General features: G+C 40.0%; 1 protein-coding gene across 3 annotated transcripts in view; it reads right to left on the bottom strand.

The window, feature by feature from the left end:
* The window catches only part of OGDHL (oxoglutarate dehydrogenase L), a 55,663-nt gene extending 39,271 nt beyond the window's left edge, over positions 1-16,392 (bottom strand). The window contains exons 1-4 of one of the 3 annotated variants that reach the window (XM_074874470.1): positions 16,312-16,392; positions 12,571-12,805; positions 6,168-6,347; positions 2,430-2,532 (exon numbers count right to left, since the gene is read on the bottom strand). In XM_074874470.1, coding sequence (XP_074730571.1) covers positions 2,430-2,532; positions 6,168-6,347; positions 12,571-12,777 — 490 coding nt within the window. In that variant the 5' untranslated portion in view covers positions 12,778-12,805; positions 16,312-16,392. Of the gene's footprint in view, positions 1-2,429; positions 2,533-6,167; positions 6,348-12,570; positions 12,806-13,032; positions 13,145-16,171; positions 16,263-16,311 lie in introns of those variants that run through there. The other 2 variants (XM_074874468.1, XM_074874471.1) reach the window with 2 other exon arrangements.
* Between the last annotated feature and the right edge of the window lie 341 nt (positions 16,393-16,733).

The raw sequence follows: 16,733 nt of genomic DNA, 5'->3' as shown, positions 1-16,733 counted from the left end.
CCTGGAGAAGAGAAGGCTGTGGGGAGACCTTATAGCAGCCTTCCAGTACTTAAAGGGGGCCCACAGGAAAGCTAGGGAGGGACTCTTTATCAGGGAGTGTAGGGATAGGATGAGGGGTAACAGTTTTAAACGGAAAAAGGGTAGATGTAGATTAGATATAAGGAAGAGATTCTTTGCTGTGAGGGCGGTGAGCCACTGGAACATGTTACCCAGAGAGGCTATGTCTGCCCGCTCCTTGGCAGTGTTCAAGGCCAGGTTGGACGGGGCTTTGAGCAACATGGTCTAGTGGAAGGTGTCCCTGCCCATTGCAGGGGGTTGGGACTAGATGGTCTTTAAGGTCCCTTCCAACCCAAACCATTCTGTGATTCTATGATTTAGAGTTGAAGTCAGACCATAGAACTGCATTGCCACCACTTTAACTATACAGCACCGTCAGTAATAACATATTTTGTGTTTTAAAAATATATTATTTTAAAATATTTTTAATTTTAATAATATATTAAAATGTCAAAACTGGAGTGACCAAAAGAAGTGTTCATCACTATTTCTCCTTTTTTGTACCATAATAGGTTTTTCCAGCACCAAATTAATTCTATAATAGTAAAAACATAAAAAAAAAAAAAAGAGAAAAAAAGGAAGAGGGGGAAGGGACACCAGGGATGACAGGGTCTTTAGCGTCATTTGAAACAAAGCAGTGCTAACATCTCTTTATTTTTCCTTTGCTGACTTTCTCTCAGACTTCACAGGCTCTTCATGTTCTGTCATGCAAAAAACAGAACACGTACAGGAATGATTTGGGCACACACAGAACATCTGTGCTTTGTACTGCAGCACTGCATATTCACTGAAGCATCACCTCATGTTTAAAGAGATACAACCTTATGGAAATCCAAGAGTTCCTGAAGGCAATTATATAACTTGAATTGTGCAGTAGGTACAGCTGTAACTAGCTGCATTTTCAGAAGCAACTCCCAGAAGAAACTTCCTACCAGAAGGTTTCTCAAAAAAGAAACGAGAAGATGGAACAAAGAAAATGCACACAAAAAAAATAAAAATCAAATACTAAAATACTTTCTGTACTACCAGAGACCTTTCATAAATTTCCTGCCTGGAACATTCAAGGATAGGCAACATTTGAGATCCTTCTCTTTTTTGCTTTGTCAAGACTAGGTTAGAAATTTTGTTTCCCCTCACTAACTGAGGTATCACCTCAGTTGCACTCTCAGACACATCCCCCCCATCTCATTCACAAGTCTAGCATATTTTTCCTATGCTCATGAGAGCTTCAGTACAATGCCTTCTGATCAGTCACAACACTCTGTACTGAACTATCTGTACAGTTCAAAGAAATTTGTACTGACATGCTAGCAGTCACCCATGCTCCAAACAAATTATATTTACTCAGTAAACATCTAATGTATTTTCTAGTAGGTACTTTCCTTTAATTAAAGCTGACAAATTTCAAAGAGTACCCCTGATTTGTGTAAGTACCTCTCTATTTACAGGCTTAAGCACTCCACTGCCTTCATATGATCAAGGGTTAGACCTTAAAGCACAGCAGCAAACAGGCAGTAGGTGTACTTAACAGTAAAATTAAGCAGAATGTGTTTTATCTACTACTTGCACTATGTTTTATGTCTGGTCCAAAAAGCTTCCCTACATATCAAAGAAAAATTCATTCAGTGCCTATCAAGAAGAAAACCACCTTTTAAACAAGCCAGTCAGATTGAAGAGTAGAGGAAAAAAAATCAATCAGATGTTCTTTTATTAAAGTAGAGAGGAGTAAAGAAATTGATCAGTGCAATTTCTCAGGGATGCCCTCTTAGCAACCAGCATAACCTTTGGAAAAACAGCCCCTAGTGTATTACACTGTTCCAGCAGTAAACCAAAATTATCACCCTTGGATTATATACACAAGTCAAGAATTCTACACTTTCTGTGTTTTCTTATGATACCTTCAAACAGACTTCTTCAAGTTATACAGAAGGAATAAGTATCAGAGGCTAGAATCCAAATTTGGTATGAAATTTACCCTAAATTCCTCCATCCAGTGTTTTGTTTATTGCCTGTTTTCCCTACTGACTAGCCTTCAGATGTTCTCAGTCAAAACAAGTATCAAGCATAATGGTATAAAAGTAACTGAGATTACCAGAATCTTGGCCTAATGTATTGATTAGTATGAATTTCTGGTGTGGCTCAAAACCATAATCATTCATCAGAAGGTGAATTCACAGGAACTTCACCTGTGATCTCACAGTAGAAATTCCATCATCCTGACATTTGAGCCCCCTTACAGATGCTCAAAGAAACTATTTCATGATACCAGCAAGCAGAGGAGACGCTTCCCTGAAAGGTCTTATTCACCACAGCCCAATGAGACAAAAAAGATAAATGGCCATGGCAAATAACAAGGCATACAGTGTACACACCAAGTTTATCGATTGTAGTGATTAAGTCAGATGGAACAAATGAATCCAAGTCTGCATCCAGAATTCCAAGAGGATCCAGCTGAGCCACATGATGGCCACGGATCTGAAAAAGGATGGAAGTGAGACAAAAATGAAATCACACTAACAGAAGTCAGACAAAGGGAAAAAGTCACTGATATCGCTCCATAGCATGTATATTGGCCATGAAGTGAAATAACTAAACACCATTAATGTCACGAGAGGGTCATCTTTCCCAAGTTTTCCCATAAGAACAGGAAATAATCATTCTAACTCTGAATATGTATACTACCTCTATTAAAAATTGCTGAATACACATTAGAACATAACCTTTATTTTGTCTGACATACAATTTAAACTGGAATTACACTGAAGTCTAAGTAAAGAAAACTACTAAAGATAGTACTTTAAATCTCTGGGTAAAATTAAGAAACTATGACTAGTCTATAGATCCTATCGTTTGCCAATTCAGTCATTTTGTATTTTTGCCTGAATCCTCCTTTCTGCATCTGCAGAATACTAAAATATAGCATTGCTGACCTAAAACATAGATTGGTGCTGAAGAAGTTTATATTAGAAGTGAAGGGATTACTCTTCATGAGCTCTGTTCCACATCAGATAACATTCATGCAATTTCAAGAAATTAATCTATGATAAAATTGACATTCAAGACACCAAAGAACACAAAATCAATGGGGAATTTAGGCAGCTTTCAGTTTACAATATGACTGGTGTTAATGCATGTCACAAGTTGCTGTAAACTAGTGCCTTATATTAACATATAACATTGCTACAGAATAAATAACTGATTCAGAGCCAAAAATAAAAAAGATTTTTTTAAATGTCTCTTGAGCGTGATTCTCATGTATCAAATTATCTCATTAAAAGTTTTTTATAGATGAATATTTGAATATTTTCTCTTTAATATTTTTCTTTTTAAGGAGAAATTCAGATCACTTGGGTAGAATTTCATTCACAGTACTAGTACCCTGATTGCCTCTGAAAAAAAAATTAATAAACTGCAATATTAATAATGAATTGCATCACACAGTAATAGAGTGTAATCAGGGTGTGATTCATCAAGAAGTGACTTATAAAAACACTATACAAATGTTCTGTATTTGCTATTTGTATTTGTTCATAGCAAAATGCTTTCCACTCATAAGCAAACAGAAACAGGGCATCCTTTTTAGAATCACCAGTCCTATAAATTCATCCCGGCCTCTGAGATTCTTTGCATCTCATGAATCACCAGTAATAAAACTCTGACAGGCCAAACGATGCCCACGGCAACATCTGTGTCACCTCATTGTTTACAGCAGCACAAAGTCTATCTGACTGGAACTAAGCAAACAATTCTGTCTCAAACATCATCAACAGGAAAGAATTCACCTCCCCAAGCTACATCTGCTCTGCAGTATTAGGAGGAAGAGGAAGAGGATTAGCACAAACACCAGAACCCAGAAGAGCAAATTAAAAAGGTGCTATGCCATATTACACTCCAGGAGTAGTTGGGTCTTTAAATAAGACAGTAGTTCCCTCATTTTCAAGTTATTTTTTAATAACTCCACTTTTTTCACTGGATACATAAAACAGTAACTGCAAAAATCAGAGATCAACCTTGTGAAAATACATGTATGGAAAATTTTCATCAATTGCCATAAATTTGACTAAATGCAAGTACAGACTACCTGAAACCAGACTTTAAAATTGTATTTGCTAGACACAGATGAAAAACAAAAATCTACATTATAAAAGTAAGACTCAATAAATTAATTTATCTACACTAATTTTTGTTAAGCACACACATTTCACTGGAAATCCTTCTTTCAGTGCATCCGGTGCTCTGCATTAGAAAAAGCAACAGATTAACTGCCTTTTCAGAAGGCCAGCTTAACAGACCACAAAGCAGTTTACCACAAAAACCATAAAATATTGACAGGTTTGAAAAATAAAAATTCTGTATCCTTCTCCATTTCATTTCATTATCAGGCAAAGGAAGGTCAAATTGATCATATCCCTTCAACACTGAATTTAGAGGGTATTAAATACCTTTTAAAAACAGACAGTTGCCTTAGGCAATCCTCTTTCATCGTTTGTTGCAGACACATGGGTACCTGCCATTTATACAGACATTTCTGTTCCATCACTTGAGTCAGACAGCAAACTCTTTCACATACAGGAAATGAAATGGCAATCCCTGAACTGTTTTCAAATAAATGGTGTCAAAGCAGTCTAAAATTCTCTGATTTTCTCTAATTCTTCCAACAAATTTTTACTGCAGGTAAAAGTGACAGGGCTGAAGTGGCTGTTTTCTACATAGCTATTTCTAAGCATATTTAATATATTCTTTATATTCACAAACCTTTCAACTCTTTTACAACACCTCTCCTACAGCTGGATTAACATGGTTCATATCTGAATCAGTGGTGACAACGCAATGTGTACAGAAAAAAGTTTTCTAAAAAAGTTCCTCCTCTATTCCTCTGATGATAGCGCAGAGGAGTCAAAATTATTAGTGCAGGGCAGAATAGATCTGCTCAAGTCAAACTGTAGCCAACTTCTTGGGAAGTTACATGCTTATTTAAAAAAAAAAAAGGAAAAAAGGAAAAAATAAAAATCAGACTGGAATATTTTGCTCAACATAGATCTACATGTTTAGCAGGGTGCTTCTTTGTTTCACATTGTTTTTATGCTTTTTCTTGAAATTAAGATATTAAACACAAGTTTAAATAAAAAAGTTTAAACTTGTTTTATATTTATAAAACATCTAACCAAAACCACTGTCCTATTTCCAAAATCCTTTGTCTTTTAGAGGAAAAAAGGAAATTAGACTTAATTTCTTTATTTAATAAAAGGGTTAAAAAAATCTGATTGTGAAACATAGTCAATTTGATGAACAGCTCTCTAAAAGATATTCATCAAAGCTGACCCAAACTTAGTACCAAAATTCAACTTCTGGTTAATTTGTTATTTCTCCTCTCTCTTTTTACCTATAATCCTGCTCAAATCAGGAATATCAAAATTCACACTAGATGCATGAGAAGGCAAGCACATTTCCTCCCTTCTTAAAGAAAGGTAGTAACATTTATAACCGTAACACAAACTTTCCCAGAGGTGAAGACAGACTTGGACCATGGAAAAGTTTGCTGTTGAAGAGAGGGAAAAGTTCTTATTTCACTGCACACATCAGGAGATTCATTAGTACCAGTATATCCAGGACAACTCCCTTCATATGAAGCAAAACTACTTCAGATAACTTAGTTTTCCAATTTGGTTAAGTAACTTACTGAATCAGACACACACACACAGAGAAAGAAAATCTTTGTCAAGTGAGCCAAAAGAATAGCAAAGGCTAAGCATTGACATGTTTGGCTCCTGCTCCTGGTAAACAGGCAAAACCCCAAAAGATTCATGTTCCCTTTCACAAATTACTATCTCCACAAAGAGCTTCCAGGTTAACTCAGATGACCAGCATCAGGGCTGTGGGTAATCTGAATCCTGAGTTTGCTAAACCAGAGGAGCATCCCAGTCTGAATCCAGAACTGCAGTGTTCAGACGCTGTGCAGGGAAGAAAAGACTGTCTAGTTCCAGACATTTTGGATCAGAAGCAACACAATAGGCAAGAGTTAAGGCAGAAGACAAAGAACATTGTACTGGAAGAAAAAAGGCTGCTTGCAAAGAAGAGACCCTCCCACACCAACCCCAAAGTACACTTACTTGGTATGCTCTTATCAAAGACTGCACAGCAAGGTGATCTTCAACAAGCTTTTCAGCTTTACCTGGTGTCTGGGCCAGGCCATGGCTCTGAAGAAATGATGCCTTTCTTTCCAACTGATCTGGTAGGTGGGGGTCATATGGTTGGCCAGCATTAGCATTTCGGAAAAACAAATCCCAGGACTGGACATGTGTACAGAGAAGGAAAGAAGGAGGAAAATTTATTACCTCAACCAAAAGCCTCAACCAAAAGCAGCTCCTTCAAGCTGCAAGTGGTACCTGACCCCATTACAGTACCACTAACAGCCAGCAAAAAGAGCGTTTCATTTACACAGAACCCTTTTCATCTCACTTCTTACACTAAGCTTGTTCAGAAGAAAATTCTCCAGCACATGCAAGTGCAAAGCGTCTTTGTACATTATTCATTCCCACAGCTCTTTTTAACTGAGATGTTTATTCAGGCAAGCAGTAATGGGTATGATATTATGCTGCTGGTAAAGAGGTATCAAGCCTATAAAATGGAAAACCTTAATGAATTAAATTAATCCATTCCTTTAATGAGACTTACAGAATTTATGATACTTCAAGACACTCACTGAATATGCTAAATCAGAATCAGTCCTTAAGGGCCTTTCTTGAAGAAATGGTTTAAAAGCAATTACAGCTTTTCTGAGTGAGTCGCTTGGTCTAAGACCCTTTCCTCACTAGCTTCAGTTACCTTACTACAAAAGAAATTATAGACCTGGTTTCAGGTGCAAGTCATAACTTTAGCAGAGTACATTTCAGAAACTGAACCACGACAATGACAGATCCTTTTATTTCCATCTGCACTTTCACATAAGCCACTTCCTCTACATCTGCCCAAGTCTGGTTTTCCTGAACTATTTCCATTCTGATGAGGTGGTCACTGTCCCACGTTAGAATGGTATTAGATATATGAATGACAACAGACAGCAGCAGAAAGGGATAAAACATCTGAGATGCTTATACCAAATAAAGAAGAAAGCCTGCACTAGCAGGGGACTAATCAATACTTGTCCTTAGTTTACAGGTTCCATAAGAGGTAATGGAAGGTCATAAAACACTTTCCTCAATTCGGCTAAGTAAGGAAAGAAAGCTATTTCAAAACTTTAAAATCTTTGTAATTGGAATAGAAGAACTGTAAAAGCTAAATATCATTTTGTACAGTGCATGTTATTTGCCCTGGCTGTGAGCTTGGCATTAATGCATTTCAAGGAACCAGAAAAGACAAAAGGTAGCCCAAAGATTTGATTTTTAATAAGAACGTTACTTAATATATTCATTACAGAATACACAAAAGAATCAAAATAATATAATACCAACACTACATGACAGAAAAATATTTATAAAATTCTGTTTTCAGTAACAAAAAGTCTTCATATTGAAATTTCTACAAGCTTTAAGGTGTTCAGAAACACTATGAGAGGGGCAGCATACAAGAGCTAAACAGCACCCAACCCTTCAAGCTCAAGTTACAGAAGCAGGAGGACCCACTGAACCCGTGGGCAGGAACCTCAGCATTAGCATGAAGCCACTGCCTGAGAAACACTGCTTTAATGCACCTCTCACTTCTTTATTAATACAAAGCTGCACTGATACAAATACGATAAGCTTACTTAATTTATCACCCTGCTCTTACACAGACTCGATCTAAACACAGTCTAACTTTTATATGCCATGACAAATTAAGGCAGACAGATCATGTTTGCTGGTCAGTTCCAGACACACTGATGAAAGAATTCATTCCTCCTCCCTTCTCTCATTTATGCCCATCTCCTATATTCTTCTTACTGTGACACCTTGCTAGCCACACTGAGATTAGAAATTTGAATTACACAACATCCTATAAACAGTCTATAAGAGTCTATTAGTGTAACTGCATTTCCTCTGGTATTCTCTCTATACACCTTCTTACTCTGTACTAAGAACAGTATTGTTATTCCATGCCTAGACTGCACCTAATCTGAGAGTTTGCAGATCCCTGACAGTGGGAAAACAGATACAATTCCCTCATGTTACAACTAAGGCTACTTAGACTGGATGAATCATCCTGGCAAGACACAGTTATTAACCCTCATTAAATTAGGAAATTCCAAACACACATTTGGATCCATGACAAATCTGGTATTTGGTATTCATCCAAAATTTTAATAAAGAATATGCTTTCCTTATGTTAAGGTTCCTTCCTCACTTTTTCCAACACCATGATACACATACAATGATGAGAATAATATAACTATTCCTTTGTTGAGTCAAAAGCTTTTCATTTAGATGTAAGCACATCACAGCACAGTCCCACAAACAGTTGTTTTTAGACAAGTGCTCTGCTAAAAAAATCCAAATAGACTTGCCCAACAAGCTACCTGTTTAAGGAGAATAAGCATAAGACCCTGTCTTCATGCAAACTCAGAAAGAAATACCTTCAAAACGTTTACATCTGAAGACGCAGCCAGCTGGGACAGAAGGAACCCACACTATTTTTTCCTATCACATTTTTGAACTTATTGATTTGTTGGGCAGGCTTGACATTTAATCAGAAGGGAGGGAAAATACATCATTTGGCTACAGAAAATTAGTTTTTTCTAGATATACATCCATCAAAGCCTTTACAGATTTCTATAGTGTCTTTCAAGATTGATACCAGATTATAGTCTTCAAGTCCTGTGTATCAATGTCAGTCTTTGGCAACAGCATTTGCCATGTGACTGCACAGACAGAAGACCAGCTTGGTCTCACAGCAAACCTGCAGGTTCTCAACAAAATTAGTAAAGTTCTTCAAGAAAATGGTAGAGAAGACTTATAATAGAAAAATACATCTGTAAAAAATAAATTACCATAGTGATATATGATACATTGGTTTTTTTCCCCTGTCAGCAAATTTATATTGTAGTTAACCATTATTTTCTGAAGTAATATAATACAATTCAAGTGATTCAGTGGCAATATTCTACTCTCATATAATAAACAGTGTTACACTTAAAATAACAAGTAACATATTAGTTATCTTGATGGTTTGGTTTTTTTCTAGTGACATCACAATATTTATCAACTGCAGTGAGGACAGTAAAGCCATAGAAGACACACACTGAGCATCACTACATCATTTAAGAAAAAATATGAAGCCAAAACAAAACAAAAACCTCACACTTTCTCCAAGTACATAAAACAAGGAAGTGATTACACACTCACAGCAGAGCAGCTACATACAGGATAACATGGCAGGCATTATGTACTCAATATCCAACCATGCCATTTTGTAATTAATCTTGTGATAGTAATAACTGAGCCTTGTCAAGCTTCTCCCTTATGATCTATGGCCCTGACACCGTGCTTCAAGGAGAAATAATGATGCCTTTTTCAGAGCACACGTCATTTTATTCTGATTGTTGTTTTGGCTACTCTAAGGATAGGAAATCTGAAAGCAAGGAAACGCAGGAAATCATCAGGAATGGATTTGCACAAAGAATAAAAGCTCCTATGGATATAAATGCATATTCCTTGATATATAGCCATGGTATACACAGAAAGGAGAGATTCTTAGGAAAAATGGTGGTAACACTGAATATGCTCACTGGAACATGACAGCCATATTTCAAAGTTTTAAATAAGCATACATGGGAAGACATGTCCACTCAAATTTTCTGAGAGGTAAATAACTTGAGGAGACTTGAATAACTGGAGTTTCTAAGTAAAAGTGAATAGAGCATGATTTTTAAAGCCTAGGAAAAAATAAAGCTTTTTCATCTCATCAACTAAAAGGAGGTACATCCCCTCTGATAAGGAGGTGATATCCAAGAAGAAACATGAGGAAAAGTAGGAAATAAAGAGGAAAAAGAGTAAAGAGACTGTAATGTCTAAACATCTACCACAAAGTGGCTCTCTAAACCATGCTGGACATACTGGATAAAACAATGAAATATGAGTGGCCTGCAGAGAGAATCAAATTATTAACAACACCATAACCAACATCACATAAGTTGTTGGTGTCTCTTGACATTATTTTCCATCACTTCCACCACAAATTCATAACTTGCCTACAGTCATACAACTCTGACATGAATTTTTTTGTATTTTTAAGAAAAGAGGGTGAGTTCAACTCTCAACATTTTTAACCTGTTTTAGTGAAGCCCAAATTGAACAATTTCTGTCGACAAAAATCTTGGGTAGGTATTTACAGCTTTCATCTGATGAAATTAGATGGTTTTCAAGAAACCAAAAATTAATTTTGTTGATGAAATAAGTAAAATTAATCAGCATCATTCTCCTCCCCCCCTTTTTTCTAGGCTGTGAAAAACCTAATCATTTAGGCAAGAATAGTTGTAAAGTAATCCATGATGTCCATCAATCATATTCTTTTAAGCCTCATAAACCAGTCACACAGTGAATTTACTTCAGTTCATTACTGTTTTAAGTATATTACATATAGTTAACCCAGAAAAGCATCCACACGTTTTCAAAATGCATCTTGAATTAGATGAGATCCACTCACTAGGCCACACCCTACTCCACCAGTCTATTTACATTGCTCTGTTAATTCACTTCTGGTAATTTATCGGTCGCTGTTCAACCTACAAACTGCATCACCAGATCCATTGCCCAACTGTGCCTGAATTGTCAGGCGAACTGGATAGTCTTTCGGCAGGATTTCTAGCATTTCCGCCTACCCCCAAGTATGGGCAAAACAACGAGCAGGTCTAAATTTAGCAGAAGCCTTTACTCTTAGCTAGGGCGGCTGAGTCGGCAAAGCTTCCCGCCCGCGCCGAGGGCTTTACGCGGGCCGAGCTGCGGGGCGGGCCCGGCCCGTCAGCACCCTGGACAGCTGCCCCGCCCCGCCAGAGGGCAGCCCAGCGCTCCCGCCTCCTGCTCACGGCTCATTTCCCTGCCTAACGGTTGTGCTCATTTACTGGGGTTTGTGCCCCATAAGAAATTTGCAAGACTTCGCAGCAGCAAAATTCACTCCACTGTAACGGGTCTGAATGGGAAATTTCATTCCTCGTAAGGAAGGGCGTCGTGAATCGCTGGAGCTTAAACAAAACAAGTGAAAACAAGATGTCACCATGCACACTCCTTACACATGAGTTTATCCCTTCAGTGTCCTCAAAATAAGGGGTTAATATCGACCTATAGCACCAACACATCACAAGGGCTTCTCAGGAATTCATTCAATGCATCCACACAACGTGCTCCCCCTGCTCTACACTGGCTGCAACTTTAGCTGGCAGTTACACAACGAGGAATCAAAGACCGATGGGATGGGAGAAGGAGCTACTCCTGGAGAAGGTCTCTCCAGTTCCAAGTTAAGGCATAACACAAAAGACCTGGGATCTATATGCTATATGAATAACACTCAGTCTTCAGAGTTGTCACTGCATATGTCACCTTTCAACAAGACTAAATTCATATGCAACTTCCAAAAAAAAAAAAAAAAACCACCAAGCTACAAAACTACTTTTTTTGTCTCCTTTTTTTTTTTTTCCCCTCAACATGTGTCACTTCCTCATGCTCTAGATAGATTATCCAACTTAGAACAACAACTTCCAAGTGACATTTATGATATATGTGCCTCAAGAATAAGGGAATACACAGCCAATTTGGTAAACATTTTGGGCACAATTCGCATTCTTTCTCTAGAAAATTGCTTGTCTGTCTTAGAATTTATCAGACTTCTCATCAGCTTCTTAAGTTACTACGCATGTATCACCATAAGAGAGCCGTCCTTGTCAGCAGAAAGCTTGTGAAAAAATAAGTCTATGTATTTTGCCCACAAGAAAGGATTTAGGCAATAGATTTAAAATTTTAAAAAAGCAAACAAATGTATGTCGCCTGGAGAGAGAGGGAGAGAGACAGAACAAAATACTTTTCACAATACTTAAGAAGGCTTTTCTGACAATTTCAGATTCAGTTTTAAGGTTACAACTTCCACAGCTACCTAAAGGAAACTGAACATTCATCTTCAGACAGTTTAGAAGTAGCAATGTCAACACATACTGTTTAAATATAACATATCCTCTGATACAACCTTATTACAATAAACAAAAAAAAATAAAAGTATTTTATTTCTTGGGTATTCTAGATGTAACTAATTACTTAACAGACTGCTTGAACAGCATTTCCACAGAGGAATGCTGAAAGTTTCTGAGCAGCTTACTATTTCTGGTCTGGACTTCTCATTCCTTTCACTCAGTTCACCATGACTGTGGCTCCTCTGTACTTTTTTAGCTGCAATATCACATCTTACAACAATCAATATGTGGGAAATTAGTTTCACATTTTTCATTTCATACGAGACCTTTTTCTGGACTTTATATAAAACAAGTTAAAAAAGAAAAAAATCAATTCTGCTATTAACCTGATATTATCACTTACAGTCAAGTTTTAGACTCACCTTATGTACACTTCTAGGGTTCTCAAGCCATGCATAATACATTTCCTCCACATAATTTGAATTACTCCCACTCAGGAATGGTTCTGAGGTTCCTGATGAAACATACCGTTGGCCATGTAAAAACACCCTTCTGGCTGTATCTTGCTTTTCCAGAAATTTAATGCCATGCCACTTCAGTGTAGCTGCAAACAACTTCAGATGACTCATGTTTGTCTATTAGACAGAAGATCCAAGTCTATTAATAAAGACAAAATAAACCTAATCAGAAAAAGAGCAAATGAATTGCAGACACATTTCAGCCTCACAGTGAAAACTGAGGTTTATGGCTAGAGTGCTCCTCGACAAAGCTCAGGCCTAGGCATGAAGTTCTCTTCAGGAGAGGCCACTCCGTGACTGATTGCGGAGTTGCACTTATCGCAGGAGAAGCCTGCTGATGGCCATCCCCACATCAAATCAGCTCACCTCACAGCTTCTGTAACTGATAACATCATCCTGGTTCCTGAGGCAATCATGATATTGCTTGTACCACAGGACCCCTGAGCTCTGGTTCCATGGGAACAAATGAGTCTGCTAATCCCTGACTTGTCCGGAGCTCTTGGCAACCGGTAACTGCTGTCTCTCAATTGTAGAAGGCTGTGGCCTCTTACCAAGCCAACCTGGGGTAGGTTCAATGAGCAGCATCAACCGCAAACACACTGGCTGAAAAAAAGCCTGCTGCTTCAAATTTATGCTATCAATAAGGGAACTGACAAAATACTTCAAGTGTTAGTTAAGTGTTCATGTTGACATCAGCCTTACATCAAACAGCGTTACACTAAGAAAAGGCTCAGTTTAGTCTGCTTTCCTAACTAGCAACATTTATCTTGTCCTTCCAATGACCTCTTATGAGTTTTTTAACAAGGAGAGCAGATTCTCTGTAATTTTGAACACAAATGAGAAAAACAATAAGGGGTGGATCTTGGGAATGTTGAACACCATCAGCTCCAGTGCTAGCAAAGGGCATCAAATTAATATATAGTGTGCATACATAATTCTCTTTAAGATGTAACAGCACTAAAACCACTATGAATGCATCGCGTCATTTTGCTAAACTTGGTAAGATTTCAACATGTTATAACAGTAAGAACTGAGAGGTCACCATGGCACTTAGGACTTTATGTCTGTGCCCATTCTGCCAGGAAAGATTATTCTACCTATCTTATTCCATGCAAATCTCACTCTCTGCTACCAAACTTCTGCACAGATACCTCAGAGGTGGACACTCATTCCCTAAAAGGTTACCTACCTTCACTTGAATTGCTTTGCAAAGAGCTGGGAATGAGAAGAATGGGAATGGGAATTGCAAAGAAGGGAATGAGAGGAACATTTTTCTCAGTTTATCATACTACAGCAGCAAGCTTTAAGTACAGGTAATTTCACATTCTTCCTTCCTAATACATCCGCCCTGGAGAATGTGTAGATCTTTCTTCCAGCAGTTAGCAAAGAACACACAGCAAAATAACAAAAGTTTGTCAGGGAGATTTGAAAACAGATGCAAATTATATATTATATAATAGAAACAAAGAGCTTATGAGTGGTACCAGTCACTTCCCTCCAGGTTTCAAAATTCCAAAATGGGGTCAGAGCCATACTTCAAGCTGTAACTACTGAATACGCAAACTACAAGAGCAGATATGGGCTATGTCACTCCTGTGAAGATATAGAGATCACAGGTGAAGAAAACTTATCACAGACATTATTCCCATCTCGTGAAAAAGCAATGCCTCCATTTTTATGCATGTATGAAACAAACATGGACAAAGCCACCAAACATGCAATTCCAGTCAGATTTCAGCTACAGATTAATTTGACTCAACAAAACTGACTTCTTCCTAGTTCTTCCTTTCGCACACACCACTCTTCAGCACAGATGTCAGCTGTCAGCAGCTAAACAAATCGGAGACCACCAGCATGATCATAGACCATTCCAGCCCACTCAGCCTTAAGACTGTCAGTCAAAAATCAGCACACAGGACAGCAGGCAGAAGTCAGAAACAGTTAGGATTGTTCCACTCTGCTATGTTTCCTAAATCAACCCTGAAATGAAAACAGTAATTGGCAAGGAATCAAGCTGAGCTAAGAGCAACCTAAAGGAAGATATTAATTAAATCTCTACCGGAGGTCAAAAATAAGAAAGAAGCAGTGAACCAAAAGAACAACCTGATATTTAATGCACCAAAGCACCCTTAAAATGGTAGAAGTAAATGAAAGCCCTAAGCAGCTGAAAATTTCTGCAGCTGTTCTGCAGTATGGTATGTGTGTCTCAAGCTATGAGGTAGTTTTCACCTTGGCACTTTCAACTCTAGAAGTGACATAATGTCATGGACAGTCTTGTGAATTATTCTACCCCAGTTTTTAGAGGGTAATAGAAGCATATGAAGAAGAGACAGCAAGCCATTTCTGATAGCGAAATGTTTATCCAGCTTTTATCAAGATTGCTTTAAACATAAATACATTGCACAGGCTAGTATCATATGAATCAGTATTCTCCTGGTATTGCCAGTACCTTTACTGAGTTTCTTAACACACACGTGAAGTCCTGCTACCAACGTTCTTTATGCTGTGCAGAAGTAGTCATTAATACATCTGGTCCGTATTTCACACAAACGCTCCTTCATCCACTATCATGGTCATTTTCTCCTATATTCCCCATACAACTCACTCCTAAAGCTCTTCTTAAGATTGAATAATTCTAATAAACCAAGGCTGGCAAGTGAAAAAATTGGATGAAGATAATGAAGTAACTCCAAAAGCCAATTCAATTATCAAAAAATTTCAATTAACCAAAAATGGGTAATTGAAACTAGAGAGGCATGAAATACCCTTATCAAATAAAGTTACTTTAGGAATATATAGCTCCACATGCTAAATGTTTCTTTTCCTTCCAGCACTGTTATACCACACTGTATAAAGAAGTGTAATTCACCATTCAAAAAGTTGACCTGGAGGGAGTTTACAAGCCGTGCGTTCACAAGGCACGCACCGTGAGTCTTGGCCAATGGAGGTATCTCCATGCAATAAAACTACCCAATATATTACTGTCCCCTCAGAAAAATCGACTTCAGTGGGTACAAAAGGGAACATCACCACAGACTCTAGGCTACTAAAATGCTGCAAAAGAGCAGGGGGGAAATATCTGGGAGGGGTCGGGTTTATTCTTCTGCCCCTGCTCGCCACGCCAGGACACGTCCTTCCACAGCCACCCGGCAAAACCTTGCCACGCCAGCGTCCCTTCGCCTCGGCCGCGACCAGAGGCCCGAGCCAGCGAGGCTGTCAAGGCTCCCTCGGCTACGACGGGGCTGAGGTACGCTGGAGCGGGGCCAGGAGGGCCGGCCGCCTTCCCCCTCACCCCGAGTCGCGGCGCCCCGCCGGAAGGCCGCGCTCCGGGGCCCGGCCCGGCCCTGCGGCACCACCCCTCACAACCGCACGGCAAGCGGCCCCTCACACGGGCCGGCCCCGGCCTGGCTCCGCCGCGCCGCCCACAGCCTGCCACCGCCCCCTCGCCGGGCCGGGCCGGGCCGCCGGCGCCACCGCCCCGCGCCCCTCGCCGGCACTGACAGACCTGCGGGGGCGGGGAGGCTCCGGCCCACCGGTGGGCAGCAGCAGCAGCAGCAGCAGCAGCGCCGCCTCCGCCGCCGCCCGGGACACAGGCCGCGCCGGGGGAGGGGCGGGGCGGGGCGGTGCGCGGCGGGGGACCGTTACCTGCGTCACGTGAGGCGCGCGCCGCAACGGTGCGCGCGCTGAGATCACGGCGGGGCGGGGCCGCGGGGCGCTGTCCCCCGCACCGCCACCGACAGGCGCGGCCGCTGCGACCCAACCCGAGGCCACGCCCACGCCCATACCGAGGCCACGCTCCCTCCCGAGGCCACGCCCCCGTGCCCCTCGTCTCCGCCGCCATGTTAGTGGAGGGCGCGGGCCCCTTTGGGTGCGAGGCGGTGGGATCCCTCGGGGTCGGGTGCTCCAGCAAGGAGCCGGGCTCTCCTGGAAGGCCTGTGGTCGCGCCAGTCACCTCTCCCAGCATACCGCGAAAGCATTGCTGCCCCGGATGGGACCCCGCCGTGGGGTGTCCCCAACAGGAGATGTACCTGGCAGGCGAAAATGAACATCCATCTGCAAGATTTCTG

The sequence above is a fragment of the Strix uralensis genome, chromosome 7 (assembly GCF_047716275.1).
Source record: "Strix uralensis isolate ZFMK-TIS-50842 chromosome 7, bStrUra1, whole genome shotgun sequence".
NCBI classification, from domain to species: Eukaryota; Metazoa; Chordata; class Aves; order Strigiformes; family Strigidae; genus Strix; species Strix uralensis.
Note: the sequence above shows the minus strand (reverse complement) of the source record. Positions and strands in the feature narration are given on the sequence as shown.